The 23,682-nt window shown below is 35.2% G+C and overlaps 2 protein-coding genes and 1 pseudogene across 2 annotated transcripts; 1 reads left to right on the top strand and 2 right to left on the bottom strand.

The window, feature by feature from the left end:
• LOC104750780 lies at positions 1,283–5,652 on the top strand (annotated as a pseudogene).
• LOC104750779 lies at positions 10,397–12,015 on the bottom strand. The gene has a single exon (XM_010472627.2). It carries the CDS (start codon positions 11,761–11,763, stop codon positions 10,708–10,710), a length of 1,056 nt encoding a protein of 351 aa, XP_010470929.1. The 5' UTR covers positions 11,764–12,015; the 3' UTR covers positions 10,397–10,707.
• Positions 12,706–16,552, bottom strand: LOC104750778 (probable protein S-acyltransferase 22). Its single transcript, XM_010472626.2, has 9 exons — positions 16,059–16,552; positions 15,840–15,953; positions 14,977–15,333; positions 14,773–14,841; positions 14,607–14,678; positions 14,366–14,494; positions 14,203–14,283; positions 13,932–14,120; positions 12,706–13,844 (listed from the first exon to the last, which is right to left on the bottom strand). The coding sequence occupies exons 1-9, from the start codon at positions 16,098–16,100 to the stop codon at positions 13,110–13,112; spliced, it is 1,788 nt and encodes a 595-aa protein (XP_010470928.1). The 5' UTR covers positions 16,101–16,552; the 3' UTR covers positions 12,706–13,109.

Genomic DNA, 23,682 nt, shown 5'->3' with positions numbered 1-23,682 from the left:
ATTAGCGGTTTTCATTAGTTACCACTTACCACAGAAAGGCAAAAACAATTATATAATGATTAATTAGTGCTAAGCTATTTGGATTAAAAAGTAGAGAGCAAATTTAGCCCAAAACAATGGGGGGATATAGGGAACTTTTTAGCTTTGAGCATTTGACCAAATCTGTTTGGTCCCAGTAAATATATTTAGTGTTCCATTACATAAAAGTAAACTCTTTGAATCAGACCCGTTTTCTCACAAGTCCATATGATCCATCTTTTAGCATTACTTCTAGACTTCTAGTAAATTTTGGACACGATCTTAAGGGAAATGATAATAAGAGAGTAGGATTTGATACCTGCTATCGATGTTGATATGATAAAATCATCAAACCATTGTTCATGGCCTATATCTTTCACAAGAATTACAATTATTCAATGAAGATAAAATAATGTATAGTGGGACCTTATATTTGTGGGTTTTGGTCACCATCAAAAAATGAAAAGAAGCCAAAAAGGCTCTTGATTGAATTATTTTGCTTTCATGTTATACTATTAAATTACTTTGCCAAAATAAACTATCAATAATTCAATAGTTGTAAGAATCATTATTCATTAATCTAATTTTAATAATGTTTTTTTTTGTCAAGAACTTATAAATTTAAACTAAAAAGGTTTGGTCAACCAAACCGGAATAACATTGTTTACAAAACAAGATGCAGTAAAACACTAATAGTAACTTTAACAATGTTCTAATTAAATTTGTGTTAGTAGCTTTTCTTGAAACAAAATATTCGGAAAAGTATATGTAATATATTGTATGAAAGAGTCCAAAGTGTGTAGTATTATTATTAATGAAGTACGAAGAAATAGTACCAAGAATAAATAAGTTAAAGAGAATGGTCCCATATTTCGATCTAATGAATATATTGGTCCATTCCATTCTATATATAAAAAAAAAACATGTGTCCAACTTGGGGTTTACGAAACCATATAGTAATCATTTACGACGTTGAAAAAAATCATATAGTATGAATGTCTAAATATCATCGGTAAGACTCATACCAAACCAACAACATTGGTAATCACTACATTGCGTTTATATATAATCAAGAAGGTAATATAGTTTTAATCAAGAACAAGAACGATATCAAATTTGTTATAAATATGTCTTAAAGAGTTAAAGTAACACTAGAGATCTTTAAATTTTTTAATTAAAATCTAACAATTAGAGCGTACGTATTTATGACAACATAAGTATTAAATAACATCATTTTATTATTTTGGTTGGGGCAGAAAAAAAAAACAGAGGGGACTTTGACCTTTCCCTGAGGCCTGACCAACAACCCAGACAATACCTTTCTGCCTTATTTTATCCTCTCTCTCTCTCTCTCTCTCTCTCTGATAAACCCACACTCACTCACTCACACCTTCTCTATCTCTCTCTCTTCTGCTTTGCCAAAGCCAAAGGTCTCTCTCTCTCTTTCACAGCTTTTTTTCTCCTCAGCCATGGAAGATAAAACTAAAACTCAGAGTCATCATCATCATCATAACAGTACAAAACATATCTCCAATTCCACTCCAAATCAAGAACACCTCTTGTCCACAAGCCTTATCACCATGTTCAAACCAATCCTCCTCCTTTTCTCTTGCACCCTTCTTCTCACCAAAACCTCAGTCTTCAGTCTAGCTACTACTACTATTACTACTGCTACTTCTACTCTCAATTTCACAACTCTCTTCCTCCTCCTCCTCTTCTTCCCCCTCCTCCTCCTCCTCTTCCTCCTCTACTTCCTCTTCCTCCTCCTTCACCTCACTCAATGACTCGTTTCCACAAATCTCTCCCTGTTTCTCAAGGTAACTAAACTGTCTTTTTCTTGTTCTTGGTTTCTTCTTACTTATTTGTTTGCATGTATTGGTTCTTTTGTCTTAAAGGTTTAGGATCCTCACCTATGTCTTTATTTTTTATTGGACGAGGTTTTGAAGGCTATCTCTTTCCTTCTCTTGTTGTATTGGTGTGATTTCCTACACAAACTCTAGTAGTATTTTGTGTAAATGTCTAAATGGTCCTCCCTACTCAATCCCTCTGTGTACTTACAATATTTACTTTTCTTTAAATGTTCTCTCTTTCTTTAATGTGTTTAGTGTCTGAAAAAAAACTATCTGTCTGCTTTTATACTTTCTCTATCGGTACTGATTCATTTGCATCTTTTTCGTGTTTCAATCAAAATACAATTAAAGTCTAATTTGACTTTGACTCACCCCTTTTTTGCTTCTTCTGTATCAACAGTTGTGGAGAGGAAGCAGCAACAACAACATCAGAAGAAGAAGATACAAGTTTCTGAACATAAAGCCAACAACAAAGTGAGTGGGTCCTTAGCAACAGAAGCAGAAGCAGCACTAGTGGTTGCTAAAAGACCAGACCTTGGTGGTCAAGAAGGCTCTGTCATTTATCTCCTCGCCAACCATTTTCTTGTCAAGTTCGATCCTTTACAGAGGATTTACCATTACAACGTTGAGATTTCGCCACAACCTTCAAAGGAGATAGCTCGGATGATTAAACAGAAGCTTGTGGAGACAGAACGGAACAGTTTCTCTGGTGTTTTTCCGGCTTTTGACGGTAGGAAAAACATTTACAGCCCTGTCGAGTTTCAGGACGATAGGTTTGAGTTCTTTGTTAATCTCCCTATACCATCTTGCAAAGCTGTGATGAGTTCCGGTGACTTGCGTGAGAAGCAACCTCAGAAGAAGATTGATAAACTGTTTAGGGTTAATATGAGACTTGTGTCCAAGTTTGACGGGAAGAAGGAACAGAGGAAGGAAGGAGAAGATTGGGCTCCTCTGCCTCCAGAATACATTCATGCTCTTGATGTGATCTTGAGGGAGAATCCAATGGAGAAATGTACATCGATTGGAAGATCCTTTTACTCAAGTTCTATGGGTGGATCCAAGGAGATTGGTGGAGGAGCTGTTGGACTTAGAGGGTTCTTCCAGAGTCTTAGACAGACTCAGCAAGGTTTAGCCCTTAACATGGATCTCTCAATCACAGCTTTCCATGAAAGTATCGGAGTAATAGCTTACTTGCAGAAGCGGCTAGAGTTTCTCAAGGACCTTCCTAGGAACAAAGGTAGAGAATTGAGTCTGGAGGAAAAGAGTGAAGTGGAGAAAGCACTTAAGAACATAAGAGTCTTTGTTTGCCATAGGGAAACAGTTCAAAGGTATCGTGTTTACGGGTTAACAGAGGAGATTACAGAGAAGTTATGGTTTCCGGATAGAGATGGGAAGCAATTAAGGCTTATGAGCTACTTTAAAGATCATTATGGTTACGAGATTCAGTATAAGAACTTGCCGTGTCTGCAGATCAGTAGGGCGAGACCTTGTTACCTTCCTATGGAACTATGTATGATCTGTGAAGGTCAAAAGTTTCTTGGGAAGCTTTCAGATGATCAAGCTGCAAAGATTATGAAAATGGGTTGCCAAAAACCAAATGAAAGGAAAGCTATTATTGATAAGGTTATGGCAGGATCGGTTGGTCCATCAAGGTACTTTAGTTAATCCTAGTTTCTGTATTCGAGTACTGAAAACATCGGTTAATCTTTTGTTTCTTCGGTTTGACAGCGGAAACCAAACAAGAGAGTTCAACCTCGAGGTTTCGAAAGAAATGACATTGCTCAAAGGAAGAATACTTCAGCCTCCAAAGCTTAAACTTGACCGGCCAAAGAACCTTAAAGAAAGTAAAGTTTTCAAAGGAACTCGAATCGAGAGATGGGCTTTGATGAGTATTGGAGGAAGCTCGGATCAGAAATCTACTATCCCCAAGTTCATAAATGAGCTCACTCAAAAGTGTGAGCATTTGGGAGTCTTCCTAAGCAAGAACACAATAAGAAGCACCTTCTTTGAACCATCACACATTCTCAACAACATTTCACTTCTCGAGTCTAAACTGAAGGAGATTCAAAGAGCGCCATCTAACAATCTCCAGCTGCTTATCTGTGTAATGGAGAAAAAACATAAAGGGTACGGAGATCTAAAAAGGATAGCAGAGACAAGAATTGGCGTTGTGACACAGTGCTGCTTATACCCTAACATCACTAAGCTCAGTTCTCAGTTTGTTTCAANTAATCTTTTGTTTCTTCGGTTTGACAGCGGAAACCAAACAAGAGAGTTCAACCTCGAGGTTTCGAAAGAAATGACATTGCTCAAAGGAAGAATACTTCAGCCTCCAAAGCTTAAACTTGACCGGCCAAAGAACCTTAAAGAAAGTAAAGTTTTCAAAGGAACTCGAATCGAGAGATGGGCTTTGATGAGTATTGGAGGAAGCTCGGATCAGAAATCTACTATCCCCAAGTTCATAAATGAGCTCACTCAAAAGTGTGAGCATTTGGGAGTCTTCCTAAGCAAGAACACAATAAGAAGCACCTTCTTTGAACCATCACACATTCTCAACAACATTTCACTTCTCGAGTCTAAACTGAAGGAGATTCAAAGAGCGCCATCTAACAATCTCCAGCTGCTTATCTGTGTAATGGAGAAAAAACATAAAGGGTATGGAGATCTAAAAAGGATAGCAGAGACAAGAATTGGCGTTGTGACACAGTGCTGCTTATACCCTAACATCACTAAGCTCAGTTCTCAGTTTGTTTCAAACTTAGCTCTCAAGATTAATGCCAAGATTGGAGGATCCATGACCGAGCTCTACAAATCGATACCTTCTCACATCCCAAGACTGCTTAGACCTGATGAGCCTGTGATCTTAATGGGAGCTGATGTAACGCATCCTCATCCGTTTGATGATTCTAGTCCTTCAGTAGCGGCTGTGGTTGGGAGCATAAACTGGCCAGAAGCTAACCGATACGTCTCAAGAATGAGGTCTCAGACTCATAGGCAAGAGATCATTCAAGATCTTGACTTGATGGTCAAGGAACTTCTTGACGATTTCTACAAAGCCGTAAACAAGCTTCCGAATCGGATCATATTCTTCCGAGACGGTGTGAGCGAGACACAGTTCAAGAAAATTCTCCAGGAAGAGCTTCAGTCAATCAAAGCCGCTTGTTCTAAGTTCCAAGATTACAATCCGAGTATCACATTCGCAGTGGTCCAGAAAAGACACCACACGAGGCTGTTCAGATGCGAGTCAGACCATGAGAACATCCCACAAGGCACAGTGGTTGATACAGTGATAACTCATCCAAAAGAGTTTGATTTCTATCTCTGTAGCCATTTGGGAGTGAAGGGTACGAGCAGGCCAACGCATTACCACATCCTATGGGACGAAAACGAGTTCACTTCAGACGAGTTGCAGAGACTTGTGTATAACTTGTGTTACACTTTCGTGAGATGCACGAAACCTATTTCGATTGTGCCACCGGCTTATTATGCTCACCTTGCAGCGTACAGAGGAAGGCTGTACATCGAGAGATCATCTGAATCTAATGGAGGAGGATCCATGAATCATCATCCTTCCTCTGTGTCTCGAGTTGGTCCGCCAAAGACTATTCCTCTCCCTAAATTAAGTGATAATGTCAAGAATCTCATGTTTTATTGCTGATTCTTTAATCTCATCTTATCACTATTTTTTTTTTGGTTAATTATTCCGTTATTTTTTTATGTTTTTACCATCTTTACCGTTTTGTGTCAATAGGAGCATACATAAAATTATGTTCACTTACGTGTAGTACGTATAGTGCTCCATTCTAAATTCATGATCACATGTATTCATTTTTCATATTGGTGATGTGTTATCATAACACTAACAAGCCAAGCCACCGCCAATTATTGAACATGGAAAGTCCAAAACATTTTTTTCTAAATTGTAAAAGTTCCTTTTGTTTGTTTTGCTTTTTTTTCTCTGAGTGCGTGAAGTTGATCATAGACTGTATGTTTCTTTCTACGATTACAACCACAAAAACATGATGAATATTCAGTTTTTTGTTTTATTTGCTTGTAACATTTCAATAATTGCCAACTATAGTAATTCAATCACATTTTAATATATCACATCAAGGCAAAAAAACTTTCAACAAAACACTCGAAAACTAAAGAGTTGATAACTTGTTGTAGGGACTCCAAAAGTATTCCAAATGTTAAATTCAAATTGTCATGATTTAAGAAAAATATTGACAATATCAGTGTGAACTGAAGAGATTGAATGCTCTAGCTGGAAATAAATAATAATAAAAAAAGATTTGGGAGTTTGGAAATGTGAAAGTCCCAAAACAAGAGAAAGGACAAAAGAGAGGAAAGGGAAAAAGAAATGAATAGTTTGCAAGTTGGAAGAAAGTGTAGTTAATGAATGTGCAGAGTGTTGCAGGCTTGCAGCACATTACAAATTTACATATGTATTTATTTATTTATTTCTATTTTATTTTCATAATTTTTTTGGATTATGGGCTTTTACAGCGACAAATAAATAAAATTGTAATTATTTTTTCTAAGATAATAACGACGACACAGAGGACACAAGACAGAATGAATGATTTTAATAAAAATGGAAAGAAAGAAAAAAAGAAAGAAGAGAGTACAAAAAGAGTATGTGTTTTTGTGAGTTGTCACAAAATATGAAAAGGTGAAAAAGAATTTATGAAAATGTGTAATCTTTTGGTTTTCTTTTCATCTTTTCCAGTTCTCGGGAACCCAAATTCTCCAGAGAAGAAGTGAGAGAACAACTTGTACCAAACTGTCTCAATTCTCTTTCTTCTACAACCAAAAAAAAAACATTATTATTACTAGTATTTATCTATATAATGAAACTTATATAATCTACAAAAACTTTACTTGTAAATCTTAGCATTGAGTGTTACTTGCTCTATCTCTCCATGCTAAATTAGCAAATTACACATCTCTCTCAAAAAAATTATTACGTTACATTCTATATTATTTTACCAAACTTTTGAAGTTATACAAAAATTATAAGACATCTCTCTAATGAACTGTCTATGTGTTGTCAAATTTGCGTCTTCGTCTGTGCAGGTTAGTTTTGACGAACGTACGTCTCTCTGTGTTAACCACTTTGGATGCATTGCAAATGCAACAGTTGAGAACAAAAGGCTATAGCAGTATTATACGGTAGCTTTTAGCCTCCATCACTCTAACGTACTACCTAGTAGTACCTATAACTCTTCTCACTTTGTAGGGTGTTTTTTTTTTTCATTTTGAGAGATTGGGATGTAATGGAAGAATATATAAACCATAAATTAAGGAAAAATTATTACCATCTATTTGAAAATATTACCACTTGAATTTCTTATACTGTAGATGACAAAAAAAAAAAAGCTCAATTATTGTGAATACAAAGAAATACGTAGAAAAAGATTGGAGTCACACCCACATATATGAAAGATTGACAGTTTTTGTGGCAGAGAAACAGAATCATTGCATGTCGTCTGTAAATATATCCCATCAAACTAGATGATCCTATCGCATCGTAATCTATGAATGATCCAATAGTTCACATTTGACATCACTGTTTCCAGAACTTTAGTACCAGATTTTATTATTAAATCCAGCTTTGTGTGATTGTGTCCCAACCAACTTGGTTAATGTTTGCAATATTCATTCAGCCTTTTTATGAAAATCAATCCGCTCAGTTGAACCCAACGAACGTTCAAAGAGGCCTAGGAGTGTTAGCCCGATGGGCAAATGGGCTGCAGCGTACAGATTATACATTTTCTATCATCTATGTTAGTAATTTATTCATTATATACTAGATTTATATTAAAAAAATAAATCTATAATTATGCAATATATAACTGATCTATTTTTTTAACATTTTTCACAATTAATTATTTTTTATTTTTTGATATACACTCGTTATCTCTTGCATTCAGTCTTTTTCACATTCTATTATCTCACTTATAATATATTAATTATAAAGACATATCATAACTATTTTTTATCTTCTAATACTCATTTTTAACGACTGAATGAACATTACTTACTAACATAGACGTAAAATAATTTTAGAGAATATATCCACCCTTTGTCGTGAAGTTTTTTTGATAATGTTGTACTACGCATAAATTTTGCTTCCTAGTAGTGAATCTCATAATTGGACTCGTTTCCATCCATAAACATCATATTATAACATCAAATATTACATTTTATCTTAACTGTTTGACAAAGGAAAAATTATGTTCACATATATAATTTTTTCTACTTAAAAATATGTATAGTCTACTATGTTTTTATTAGTATTCTTTTATTTTGATTCTCCTAAATGTACAAATTCATAAGATTACTCTAACTTTTAAATATGTGTATCTATTCAGAAATATAATTCTTTAAATTTTAATTAAAATTCTACAATCTACCACTACTATTATAATTGGTTTTACTACAAATAGCTTTCTAAAATTTCTTCTTAGTATTTTTCTCTATTCATGTTTTATTTTGATACTTTTTATTGTATTTTTTTCATTTCGTTTTTGTTTAAAATTATTGTCAATTATTAAATTTAATAATAATAAAAATATTAAAAATTGAGTGAATTAATTGATGAATTAACTTTAGTTTTTATGTTCTTTTAATGGTATAGATTAATTTGTTAAAATTAAAAATAAGAAGTGATGAGGTGGAAGAAGGAGAAGAGAGAAAAAACAACTTTATATATATATATATATATATATATATATATATATATATAGATGGTAATAAGTATTCTTATTAATTCTAGGATGTAGTCTAAACATTATTAAACATTTAAACTGGTAAATTGTTTTCATGTTAGATGAACTTCCAAATTATGAAACTAGCATATGAGAATGTAGTTTTTTATAAACTTGTCTTTGTTTGAAGCTTCAACACATACTACCTATATGTTGTGCTTCTTTTTTGGTAGGCATTTCCAATTTAAGTTTATTATATTTGAAGAAATTACATGAATAAATGTTGAGGTAATGATTAATTTGGACTGTACTAGTTATGTTGAGTCTAAATTGATACAGAGAAAGAAGATTAAATTGATTTTGCATGTCTTCATGCTAAAACTTCTCAACATACAAATAAAATTGATAACAAGCAATATTGGATATAGACATGATATCTATTGAAAATATTTTGGACACCTCTTATTCACTTTTGAGAATATGCACCAATTTCAAAAAGATGCAACTAATATATTCATCATCCCTTATACAACATATAATTTTGGATGAATTTGTAAGTAGACGCTAGTAATTTCCGCTTAGTAGATGAATAAACGTGATTTGAAAAAGTAGATCAGAATTAGGACCTCGTCATCGTCGCGCACTCTCTCTATTTCTCTGGTTCTACGTTTTAAAAAATAAATATTTGGTATTATTCATAATATAATTATTTTAAGATCATGTAAATTAATAATTACTCCCTCGATTTTTTTTAGTTGTTATTTTAGTGTAAATTTTTTGTTTTATAATAGTTGTCATTTTAGATTTTCAATGCATATGTTTTAGAATAATACCAATTTTATCTCTATTGTTTTAATGTATTGACCAATAAAAAATTAAAAATATATACTAAAGAAAGATAAATAAATAATTTAGTTGTTTTTTTAATCTGCTTGAAAAAACCTTAAACAAAAACTAATTTAAAACAGAGGGAGTATAAATTTATAAAGAAATTTTCTTAATATGGTAATTTTTACAAAATTTAAATATTTAAAATAAAATAATCGTTACAATCTATATTTTTTTATAAACATTTACAAATAAATAATAATTATCATGTTTTAATATGAACACCAAAAGTTTTTGATATAAATGAAATTTTTTTTGTGTGGTCGGAATCATAATTCACTAAGTGAGGGGTTATTAGTTTGAGATTTAAAAAGAATCTTAAAGACTTTAAATGTTATGTAGATATTGTTGTTATTAGATCAAAATTTTGTTAAACTCTGCTAAACTTTAGTGTTATTAGTTTGTGATTTGTAAAAAGTCATTTAAAATTTCAACACATTTGGGTTATTGGATCCATATTTTAATAAACTCACTAAAAGTTTTGTGTTATTCAATTAAAATATAAAAATCTAGAATTGTTAATGAATTCAATTATTGTGTTATTATTTCATAATTTTATACGCTTTCTTCACAAAATAAATCATGGAAAGTATCACAAAAATACAGAGATAGTTTGGAGCATTTTACAAGATTTTAGTAAACTAATCAACAAAACTATAAAATACTCTCTAACAATCATTAAAAAAAATTGATTTACTCACTTTTGATAGATGATCTTGTTGAAGTATTCAAAAATTAATTATATATATATATATATATTGATAATCTTATATAGGATTATGCACTATATAGGATTTTCAAAAAGGTTTAGATAATTAGATGTCATGTAAACACGCATGACTCTGAAAATAAACAAGAAGTAGATGAAATCACAATCCTTAACAGTGATTAAAAGCCAAATACATGAGAACTATTCCATAAACCAAGTCCACTTAACAGTGATTAACCATAACTCTCATTTTATATTGATTATTGACAAAATAAGACCAAAATACGAATGACATGTGCCGTCTACGATATGCGAGTCCCATAATGTGACAATCTCAAAATGTAAAGAGCAACCTAAATTAAAGAAAGCCCAGCAAAAAAAAAAACAAAGAATGCTCAACTAAAAAATCTCCTTTCATATACATGGCCTCATAAATTTACTTGTGATCCAATGCAACTAACTCTTTTGAAACCCTTCCTTTGCATTGTCTTTAAATCCTCAATGTTCTGAAACTTGAAAGCAAAAAATCTTAAAGAAGAGATAAATCTTGGGACACAATTTCTCCAGAAGCTTCCAAAGCTTCAACAGCTTCCATACTATAAGACCGGCAACTAAAATAGAACACAGCACTCATCATTGTATCAATAAGCACCACAAAGGAATACATCACCACAAGAAGTGGACCTTCCCATAACCTCGGAGACCCATCTCCATAACTCAAACTCTTCACTCTATGCTCAAACAACCCTTCCACAAACGTCAATCCTATTGTCGATCCTAGAAATATCAACAAACCAACCTGAGTCTGTCCTTTAATCAGATCACTCGCTCTCAGCAACGCTTCTGGCCCGGAAACATCTTCAAGAATCGAGATCACGATCGTAGTGTTGCAGATAATGATAACATTAGCAAACACTACTGAGAACACCAAACCAACTAAGATAGCTCCGTAAGCATTGAAACCAGGAGAGAATCCAAGAACATAAAACGAGCTACACACCGCGACAAGAAACACACAGAAGGAAGTGAGACAAACAACAATCACCGTACAAATCCACAAGTAGGTGATCACAAGACGTTTCCATAATCTCTGCATTATCACCACAAACTTGGACATGACAACTTTTTTCCTAGAGTAAGTGCAATCCACAGAGTAAACCACAGCAGCTCTAGACAATAACGACAGAGTGATGAACAATGGGAAACACATTGCGGATGAAACAGCAGTCTCAGAGAATTTCTGACAAGAGTTTCTCACAAAAGGCAACAAAGGAAGACCACTTGATTTCGAAACTAAGAGAAGCCTCACAGTGAGTGAATTAACAACCGATTGATCAACTAAAAGGTTCGGTAGCAGAATAGCTGAAACAGGACAGATCAAAAGAAGTGCGATTAACATGAAAGCACCGAGATTGTACCGGAGGATCCGTACGGTTTCTCTCAAGATCTCAAGCGCATTCATCGAGTGAAACTGATGATCAGATGATGATGATGTCGATGATGATGGTGATGAATCAATCTCAAATTTCCGAAAGTTTGATCCTTGATTCGTCATCATCCCATTCCCAGATAAACCCATTTCCATAAATCGTTCTGTTTTCAAAACTGAAAAGGGTCCAGCTTCAGCTACATACCACCATCAAAATCGTTGCAAAGGTGAGATTTTTTTTTCTTAAAGTTTGGATTTTTTGGTGTATTTTGTTTCGTTTAAAGCATGAGAGCGTCACCGAAAGCAATTGGGGAATTTTAGAGAGAGCGTGAAGAAGAAACAGAAATCACGCAGAAGGGGCGCTCTTGGGGAGAGAGAGAGAGAGATGAATGAACCCAACCGGGTCGACTGGGGAAAGCGTACACACACTCAAAAGCGTGAGATTCGGGGTTTAGTATCAGGGTCCGGATCCGAGGTTTCGGGTTTGGGTTTGGGTTTGAGTACCGGATCTTAACAGACAAGACGCGTGGATGAGATGAGTGATTTTGCCATTTGGCACCTATTGGAAAAAGAGAAAAAGAAAGTTTTCTAATAGTATCTCGCTAAATAAGTACTAATTAATACAAATGATAATCTCTTCTTTTTTTTTTATTTTTTTTTTTTGAAGAATCTCTACAGATTACCAAATATTTTTCCCTAATTTGCTAAAGCTAATAATAGTAAAATGATGAATAGATTATTTTTTATAAAATCAATTTTTTTTTTCTTTTTTTTTGGGCTATTGAGCAAATTTCTAAAGATTTTATCTTTTGTAAAGTGTCCTTTATCTTTTTTGTTATCCCAATTTCCCAAGATTTTATTTTCCAATAAAGAAGTTGAGAAATTGGAAATTTTTATAATCTCTCTTTCGGTGATTTTTTCTCTTTTTTTTTCTGTGAGTTTCCTTTCAAGTGACGCAATCACAAAATTTGGAAAAGAAGATTAAAGTCGATGGCTCCGTTGACTAAACAAATCCCAAATTCCCATATTAACCAATTACAAACGGAGTAACAACGTTCTCTTTCTCTAGGCTCATGATGCAACTAGAATTTTAAAATGAAGCTCTCAACCAAATTGTATTCTTGAATCTTGTATAGCAAGTATGCAAAAACAAAACAAAACCAACTCTTTCTTTAAATCACAAATTGACATTTTTTTTATCAGAAGAAACAGTTTTTTTTTTCCTAACAAAATAAGTTTTAGTAAATCCCTTGAAGATCATGTTTCAAATATTGCTCAGTACCTTAAAATAAAAATCTTCAGAATTCACAAAAGTCTCTGGTGCCTTCTCCTTAGAGCTCTTTAGCAGGCACTGTAATATCTTCTTTTAAGATCCTCACAAATCGTTTATCTGAGAATCTTGACTTTTTCTTGATCGAATGCACAGCAGCCTTAAATCAACGAACGCTCCAAGGATTCTCTCAACCCTTCCAAAACTAGAGTGATAATATCATATGGGCTTCTCATCTTGATTTGTGGATGTTTCTAGAAGGAACCTGATCACTGTCTTCTCCACCAGATGCATCGTAGCCATCACTTGTAGACCTTGACAATGGCATCATCATCATGGCTTGTTCTTGTTCTTGCCCTCTATGTTGACCCATCAGACCAATAGCTGAAGAGAATCCATTGAGCTGAGCTGCATCCTCTGCTTCAGATGAAACTCTAAACGGGTGAATGTCGTGCGAGTCTAAGCTGCTTTCTGGTGAAGATGTCACCATAACATTACCAGACCCTGACATTGCTCGGCTTGTCTGAAACGCGCTTCTTGCTTCTAGCTGAAGAGGAGCTAGCCCTGAACTAGTTGATGTCTCCATCATAGCTGCTTTAGTCTGAACATTCATCAGCGGTTCTAGAGGTAGTTCTGCTGGTAACCGTATGCGCTTTGATTGCCTTCGCTGCTTCCCATTACTATTAACAGCTTCAAATTTTGCTGGGAACATTCTACGCCCGCTGCTTCCAAAGCCGCTGCTTGCTTCTAAGCCAACAAATGGATTCTCCCGTCTAGCCACTGGCTGAATTATTTTGGATTTCTTTCTTGCTTCTGCTGCTGCTTTTGAAACTTCTTCTGCATTAAGGCGAGCTAGAGTCCATGGACTGATCTTCACAGGTTGTGTCTTCTTCTTGACGCGTTCCTCAACCACCGACTTCTTCCCATATGAACTCACAGATGCATTCTCTGGAGGGACTACATCAAACTGCTCACAGAAACACACACACAAACATTAGAGAAACTCATAGTCAACAAGGTAGAATAAAACTGGTGGATAATGGCATAATGGTACCTGATCCTCAAGAAACAGACGAGGTGGTGTGCACCATGCCCCACGATGAAATGTATTGAAAGAGCTTGCACTGCTTAGTCCAGTAAATGAGCTGATCATTGACATTTGAGGACTCTGTTGACCTCCTCCAGCTTCTAGCTCTTGCTCTTGCTCTCGAAGTGCAACTATGTAGTCATATGTACTGATTCCCTGTTAGAGAAAATTCGCTTTGGTTAAATCGCATAATTAAAGGAAGAAAGTTTTGGCATGTCTTTGAGCATTGAAAACAAACCTTCTTAATGAGAAGAATGTGGAAGAAGAAAAGCTGAGCAAGTGGTAACGTTGCCAGCATTGCTAGTAGAGTGCAAACTGCCTGCAAGAGAAAAGAAACCTTCACATCTTGGAGATTCAGAAGACAATAGGGGAAGACCAAAATGTATAAGAAGATAACTTACAACGACTATTACAAATGGAATCAGCGAGAAGCTGCTTCCCAACTTCAAGGCAATGTCTGCATTAAACTGGTTTCTTCGGAGTACACATAATACCAGCACAAAAATCCCAGTTGACCATTGCATAATGAGCTGCAATTTACACGGGAAAAGGTGAAGTTTCTACTGGTTAATAACACACCAAACTTGATGAGAACTAACTCTTTGTTTCATCAACCAAGGGAACAATTATTCACAAGCTTACCAAAAAAATAGCTGATACCATAAGGCTAAAGAATTTTCGGTAATTTCGCTTCCCAATGCAATTGTTTAGCCACTACAAAATTTCATAAGCAAAGGAGGATAAGGGTTTAACACAAATTGAAGGGATTTTAAAAGGCAAGAGAGTTTCAGGCAAATCAATATAATACCCTGCAGTGATGATCAAAACGGTCCACACATTTGTCACAAACCCTGCAATGCTTGCTGTATTTGAAGACCTGCAAAAGGAATACAATAGTTAGTCCTGGGAAACATGTGAAGGTATCTTGATATTGAATCGTGAAACAAGGAAAATGTAACGCTAATCACAAGATAAAATAAAACAAGGCTGTGTCTATATGTATTCCCCGCACCTCAACTTCACACAGACTGCAGTAAAACATCCCATCCTCGCTCATCTGCTCAGAAGATTCATCTCCTCCACCGCAACAATTACAGAGCAATGCACAAGGAGAGCAAAGCCAACGCAGGACAGAAGATTTTTTTGAGGACTCCAGTTTCTTGTTGGTTTCATTTTCTGGATCCTGTACACACATGCCATCACGAGTTTTAGCACCTCCTGTAGCTGATCCACATCCATCTTTTGTATCCTTTGATAGAGGAAATTTCCCATTTTCAGGAATTTTAAGGTACTTCTTCGACCGGAAAACTCCACGGTCTGCAGGATCTGAAGCCGCACACCATATATACAGTCCAACCACACATGTAATCTGAAAAAGAAGATGTCACAGTCTATAAAACAATACTAAACCATTCAAAAAGGTTAAAGTAAATCACAATGTTCAAAGACTTAAGGTGTACACAATCTCTAAGAGTGAGGTCTCAATAGCAGCTTCAACTGAAAGCAAAATGGATCAAAATAAAATAAGAAAATGGCAAAACCACCAATGTGAAATCAAAATTTCAACCATATCCCCTAAATTTGGCTCGGAATCAAGAAGTATCTAGAGCTAAACATGCCCATCTTCATGAATCAATGAAGCTTCTAGTCTCTTAATGGGGACCAGATCAAGATCCAACTAAAAACCCCCAGGTAAATCCAATTTCCCTAATTAGCTATAAGTAACAAATTACACAAGACTCAGAAAAGATGAACATTCGCCAAAAAGAGAATGACAAGAGCGTAAAGACAACACATAAACAGCCAACACAAGTTACACAATTTTGATCTTGAAAACCTTCAAAGGTATATTGAAATCAGACAAATTCAGCTTACCAGGGGAGTGTAAATGCCCATCGCAATGTACTGATGCATCTTCTTCCCAACAAAGGGAGCAAAGAAGACATAGAAAGCAAACCCTAAAGCCAAGAACACAGCAACAGCCACCACCTAACCCAGAACAAGAAAGAAAAAAATCCAAACTTTAACCTTCCAAAAACCAAAACCCTCCAAATGAAATCAATCTCAAGTCAGTAAGGAACAAAAGAAACGAACCTGAAGAGGATGGTAAGGAAGTTGCCATCCATGTTTCCTCATTTTTTTTATCTCCTCTCTAAGAAGAATGCTGCAAAATCCAGATGTAGATCGAAAAGAGACTCAAGTAGTCAAAACAAACAGAGATAAAGTTTCCTCCTTTCCCCTCATCATCTTCTTCAAAATTCCAAATTTTTTTTTTGTTTCTTTCTTTCACGGACTCTTACTACTGTTATCTTAAAGGTCCTTAGACCAAAGGAAAGAAGAGTAAAGAACAAGACATTTGACCACTAAATAAATTATCAAGTAGAAAACAAAAAGAAAAGTAAGACTCTTTCTTTTTTTTTTTTAAGTTTGTGGTTTCTCCTCTGATTCTCTCTCTGTATCTTCTGTTCAAAGCTTTGGTGCAGAGAGATCTACTATACTACTAAAGAAGAGAACCCACCACCACCACCATGGAAGAGAGAGAAGAGAGAAGAGAAAAAAAAAAAAGAGTTATAATTAAGAGATGAAAAAAGCAGTTACCTTTTTTCTAAGGCCAAATCATGTGTCACAGTCCAGTTGCTGGCATATCCAGTAACACTTGTTTTTTTTTCTCCTCCTCTCTTTTGTTAAATTGCAATCACTCTCTCTCTCTCTCTCTCTCTCTCTCTCTCTTTCTTCTTTCAGTATTTTTTTTTCTTACTTTTTATCTTTTTTACCCACTGGTTTTGTTATCTTTATGTTTTTCACCCCCTAACACTTTTTCATAATTCAAATCCCACATGACATGTTTTCAATTTGTAGTGATGAAAATTTTGAGATTAGGTAAGCCTAAACATGTCTCTATTTAACCTGATTACAATGTGACCTTTGTGTAATAAAGTAATCATCTCAGGTCACACAATAAATGTTTGTACCAAAGTACTATTTGGTCTTAAATGTTTTTTAAGTCTTCCAAACTGGTAACTACTCTGTTACACTTTACAGTTCAATATGTTAACAAGAATCAAGCCGAATTTGGTTTAAAGGAGACTTTTGAACTCCAAAGAAGTAACATTATAGGTAGATTATAATAACAATTAAGAAAGGAATATTAAATTGAAGTAGCTCTCCATTACATATTTACATTAGTGATGAGTCCCTTTGATTTTCAATATTCGAGGCTCGAGAGTGACAGAACATAGCACCAAGAAAACGACGGTCGGGGAAAATAAATGTATTCAATTCTTTTCCCCTATGAGGGTTAGTTAATAGGATTGTTATTTTTTTTCTTTTTAATTAGAGTTAAAAGCTGTAGTAGCTGGTGGTCATGTCTCTTATGTCAGAAAGGTGGACTTTTTGTATGAAAATAAACTTTTTTGTGTGTGTGTAATTTTTTTTTGGTTTTAGTTTACCTTTTTCTTGCTACTTATCATAAAAAGGGTCATTTGGATCGAAAGCCAATGTCTTACATTACATGTCTTTTGTGTGTATATATATTAAAAAAAAAAAATATGTACGTCGACTTTTGCATGCAGATGCGAAAGATTATGGGTGTTTTTTTAGGGAAATGTGGGTTTGTTTTGTTTTTAATGTATTTGTTGAATTGATTGAGAAATTCGTATAAGCATAAAAACATTGTATCGATTCTTCTGACACACTCATCCATGAAAGTAACGGCCGAAGACAATGTAATGTTTAGAAGAAAAAAAATTGTTCTTTTGCAAATAAAGCTATAGATGTTACATTTCGATTGCGTAGTATTATTTTGGTACTTTTCTTTCCAAACTTAGCAAAACCAAAACTCATTCTCTCGTATATATTTTCACAACATTAATTACAAACCTTAATCAATCTTAGGGCAAGCCAACAAAACTTATTCTCTTGTAATGTGTTTTCTTCAAATATTAAAATGTGTTTTAATGTGTTTTAATTTAAAACACATTAAAACATTTAATACTCACTCCGGTTTCTTCTTTTAATGTGTTTAATATTTTTTCTTCTTTTAATGTGTTTTCACAAATCTTAAAAATATTAAAATGGGTTGAGAAAAAATATTCACTCCGGTTTTTTTTACTTGCCGTTCTAGAGCTTTGCATACAAATTAAAAAAATAGATCAATACTTTATTATACCCTTCTTTAATACATTTTTTTTATTGGTTAAAATATTAAAATAATTAGAATAAATTTGGTATTTTTAGCAAACATATGCATTAAAAATTGAACGTATGAGCTGAAATTCTATTTGAATACTTTTATTTGAATACTTTTTAAAACTTAAAAAAGATCATCAAAAAAGGGACAAAAGGTGTGTGTGTGGGTGAAGTAGTAAATGTGAAGCATTAAATTCTAAGGAACTCTTTATGTATGTCGTTTTCTATCTCCATATTCTATTTTTTCTTGGTATAAGGAATTGCACAATTTAAATTAGTTTATCGATAAAAGAGGTAACCGATGAGGTAGAAGAGACAAGCATTCTTATAAAAATCCTAAAAACGTAATTTGAATATATTAATAGGTGTTTCGAGTACTAATGTTATGAATAATTTAGTACTAATATACTCGGATTTAATAAAGATGCTACGCCCGGTGAATACGGACGCTTGTTTTATCGAGATATCATCATCGGGTCGCAACCAACCTTGAACGATTCAAATGAATACAATATTTACCATTTCCAAAGAAACCATACTTTTATGTTTTGTTTTCTTAAACTACTAGTACTAAATTTCTTAAGTATCACAAAATTTAGGTTTATAACGGATTTTTAGAAGTCAGAGTAAACCGTCAATTATTTAGAAACTTATCTAATCTTATAATTTGTGTAATACTTAAGACTTTTTAATTGTGATATTTGCTAAACAAACATTTGTGTTTTGGTACATTGTACCACAGTTGAGAACTACACCATATTCTAAAAAGCTCTTAAATTATAAGTAAAGAGAGTTTTATAGATATGCACCAATAAAAAGTTTTACTCATGTGTATAGTATCTATGAGGATATCTAACTCTGATCACTCACAATAACTTCAAATCGAACGTCAATGAACACGAAACAAGATGAATATAGAACGAGAAAACAAAAGAATGAAAAACAGAGACACCACGAGTTTAACGAGTTCACGCCCAAACCGGAACGCTACGTCTCGCCGGAGATATCACTCCGAAATCTACTAGAACTTTTTAATCAATCCGATTACAAGATCTCTCAAGCTTATCTCTACTCACTCTCTCTCACGATCTAACAAACTTGAGATCGTAACAACCTTTTTCTCTACCTTATCGGATGAGATAAGATCAGCTTATAAGTATGAAGAAAACCAAGTTCCTCTGCAAAACCCTTTAGCCAAATAACCTCTTTCACAACCTCTGTTAAAGCCATATACTCTGCTTCCGTTGTCGAGATGGCAACAACCTTCTGTAATCTTGACTTCCAATTGATTGTGTTACCACCAACCGTAAAGACATAATCTGAAATTGACCTCCTCTTATCACCATTGTTAGCATAATCCAAATCACAATATCCTCTCAAGATAAAGTCTTCATTCTTGCGATAACAGAGTTTCTTCTTCTCAGTTCCTCTCATAACCTTAGAACCCATTTCGCAGCTTCCCAGTGGTCCTTTAAAGGTCGACTCATGTACTGACTTATAACACCCACCGGATAGGCAAGATCAGGTCGAGTACTTATCATCGAATACATCACACTACCAACCGTATTCGCATAAGGAACAACCTTCATCCTAGCATACTGATCTTTATACTCCTCATCAGTAGTTGTTCTTAACTGGAAATGCACACCCATTGGAGTAGTTACTGCCTTTGACTGATCCATCCTAAAGGTCTTTAACACCTTCTTAACATAATCTTCTTGTGACAAAGTCAAAGTTCCTGCAGATCGATCTCTAGAAATCTCCATTCCTAAGATCTTTTTAGCGTCTCCTAAATCCTTCATTTCAAATTCCTCACTCAACAACTTCTTTAACAAACGCACTTGAGCCTTATCAACCGAAGCAATCAATATGTCATCGACATTTAGCAGCAGATAAATACGAGTATTATTCTCAAGTATCTTCCAGTATACACAGCTATCATAAGCACTTATTTCAAAACATATACTCCTCATGAACTCATCAAACCTAAGGTTCCACTGCCTAGGTGATTGCTTCAAGCCATAAAGAGACCTTTTAAGAAAACATACCTTTTCTGGACAGCCTTGATCAACAAATCCTTCAGGCTGAGCCATAAAAATCTCTTCATCCAGAAACCCATGCAGAAAAGCTGTCTTAACATCCATTTGTTGCAGTTCCATATCAAACTGTGCAACCATTGATAAAATATACCTAATGGAAACATGTTTGACAACTGGTGAGAAAATCTCAGTATAATAAATAATTTCTCTTTGTGTGAAACCCTTAGCTACGAGCCTAGCTTTAAACCTTGGGGCTTCTACACCCGGTATTCCTGCTTTTCTGGTAAACACCCATCTGCACCATATTAACTTCTCTTTCTTTGGTTTTTCTCCAAGATCCCAGGTATGATTCTTCTTCATAGACTTCATCTCCTCTTTCATAGCTTCGTTCCAGAACTCCCAATCAGGATATGTAAGTGCCTCTTAATAAGATTTAGGCTCTGCTTTACCATCATCTTCAGTATAATAAGCGTATCCCACCATGTTAGACTCATTGTACCTTTTATTGAACTTGATTACCCTTTTTCCTCTGTCCCTTACCAACTGGTAATCACTCAGGTCTTCACCATCTTCTTCTGAGTCTAACGCTTCTCGACTTCCTTGTTGACCCTCTGCACTATCAGTTTGATCTGTAGCACCTAAACTCGCATCTGAACCAAGATGAGCTCCACCTCGAACATTAACAACTCGTTCTGCTCCACCTTGATCAGTATCATCAGACTTATCTACGACAAACTCGAGTTCAGATCCATATGGTAAGACTGAAGTGCCATTCTTCAGATTCTTACACATGATCTCTTCCCTGAACACCACATTACGAATGATCACGCATTTACTCTCCTCTAGAAGACACACCTTAAAACCCTTAACTCTTTCAGGATAACTCAGAAAGATTCCTCTCTTAGCTCTTGGGTTAAGTTTACCTTGGTCAGCATGTACATACGCTAAGTAGCCAAATCTCCTCAACATACTTAGATCTGGTATAGCAGAAGTTCACTTCTCTTCAGGCAAAGCAAAATCGATAGCTGTAGAGGGTGATCTATTAATCAGGTAAACTGCGGTTGAAGCCGCTTCTGCCCAAAATCTATTTTCTAGACCACTCCCACTCAACATGCTCCTCACCTTATCCATAATTTTCATGTTCAATCGTTCCGCGAGACCATTCTGTTGGGGGGTCTATGCACACGTCTTATGCCTAACAATTCTTGCATCTTTACAAAAATTATCAAACTAATGATTGCAATACTCCAAACCATTGTCAGTTCTCAACTTCTTTACCTTTCTTTCAGACTGATTCTCCACCATTGTCCTCCATTCAACAAACTTCTCAAACGCTTCATCTTTTTTCTTCAGAAAATAAATCCAAACCTTCCTCGAATAATCATCTATAAAAGAGATGAAGTATTGACAGTTACCTAACGATGGTGGATTGTGTTGAGAGCCCCACAAATCCGAATGCACATAACCAAGCTTCTCTTTAGTTACATGTTGGGCTGGTTCGAAGCTCACTCGATGATTTTTACCAAACACACAATCCTCACAAAACTTTAACTCGCTGATAACTTCCTTGTCCAAACATCCTTTCTTAACCAGAATGTCCATCCCTTTCTGACTCATGTGGCCTAAGTGACTGTGCCATAGTGTAGTCTCATCTTTGGAGTTCTCCGAGACATTAGACTCACTTGTTTTTGCCTTTCCTTGAAGAATATACAACGTTTCTCTCTTCTGACCTTTCAAAATTGTTGAACAACCCTTCAGAACTCTTAAAACACCATTATGTGACTTGAACCAGCATCCCCTGTCTTCGAGGGTTCCCAAAGAAATTAGATTTCTGGACATGGTTGTCATGTATCTCACCTCTGTCAAGATAACATGTGTCCCATCATCATTCCTTATCCTGACACTACCAATTCCCTTTACTTGAGAATAAGAATTATTCCCCATTTTCACAAGCCCTGCATCTAATTCCTTGAACTCATGGAACTAGTCTCTCCTTGGGGTAATGTGAAATGAGCAACCCGTATCAAAGACCCATTCATCAGAATTTCCTGATACAAACAGAGTAGTCTCCTCAAGCATTAATACCATTGCATGATCTGAACCTGTTCCAGCTTTAGCCAAGCTAACCTCTCCTTTTTCCGATCCAGTAGACTTCCCCTTATTCTTTTCAATCCACTTATAACATTGTTTTTTGAAATGTTCCTCCTTACCACAAATCCAGCAAACTCTTTTACCTTCTCTAGACTTGGACCGAGACCTTCCTTTGCTCTTAGATCCATTGTTATTTCCCTCTGGTCTACCTCGAGCAAAATATCCTTCTCCTATAGATTTATTACTTTGAGCTACTTCTCTTTCTTTATCCCTCGCAGCTACCATTACATCATCCAGCCTCAGTTTCTCTCTTCCAGTACTATACTTCAGTGTCTCAACCAAACTATCGAACCTATCAGGTAGAGAGCTTAACAGAATAATAGCTTGTACCTCATCAAAAACTTCAATTTGTAAATGATTCAGGTTCGCCACAATCTTTAAGAAATCATCAATGTTCTCATCAATCTTCTTACTGTCTTGCATCTTGAATGTGTAGAAATTAAGTTGCGAGTAAACCCGATGTGGAAGAGATGTAGGTTGGAACATCTTGTCCAACGTAGCCCAAGCCTCAACCGCCGTATCACATAGCTCAATGTTTCTGAGCACCTTATCCGCGACATTAAGAAAGATTACGTTCTTCGCCTTATCGCATCTCTCTAATCTTGCCGCCTCATCTGATTCGCGTTTCTTTTTCATCTCTGGATCTTGTTCCTCTTTCTCCGAGAGTGGAAGAGTCGGAGACTTCTCGATTAGAGCATCCTTCAATCCAATTACACTCAAATGTGCACGAATCCTTGTTTTACATAAAGAGAAGTCACTAGAACCGTCAAACACCGCAATCGGAACTCCAAACATCTTCGATTCAACACTGCTCAATCACCGTAAGCTCTGATACCAATTTGTGAGGATGAATATAGAACGAGAAAACAAAAGAATGAAAAACAGAGACACCACGAGTTTAACGAGTTCACGCCCAAACCGGAACGCTACGTCTCGCCGGAGATATCACTCCGGAATCCACTAGAACCTTTTAATCAATCTGATTACAAGATTTCTCAAGCTTCTCTCTACTCACTCTCTCTCACGATCTTACAAACTCGAGATTGTAATAACCTTTTTCTCTACCTTCTCGAATGAGATAAGATCAGCTTATAAGCTAGTCAACAGCGAATAAACTTGTCAACCGTTTCACGTGCTTCTCACGTGTTTCTTCTTTTAAGTTTAAGAAATCAAAGCCTCTCTTTCACCAAGAGTCTTCTTGATACTTAACCAATTTGAAGACTAAAACCTGAGTTACTTTCTTCAGTATGTTTGATAACAATCCACAAAACTTACATATCTAATAAGTAATGTTTGGTTATAATCACTAAAAAAAACTGCAAAATAATCCGCAATTTTTT

Source organism: Camelina sativa, chromosome 16 (genome assembly GCF_000633955.1).
Source record: "Camelina sativa cultivar DH55 chromosome 16, Cs, whole genome shotgun sequence".
NCBI lineage: Eukaryota > Viridiplantae > Streptophyta > Magnoliopsida > Brassicales > Brassicaceae > Camelina > Camelina sativa.
This window is presented reverse-complemented; position numbering and strand designations above follow the sequence as displayed.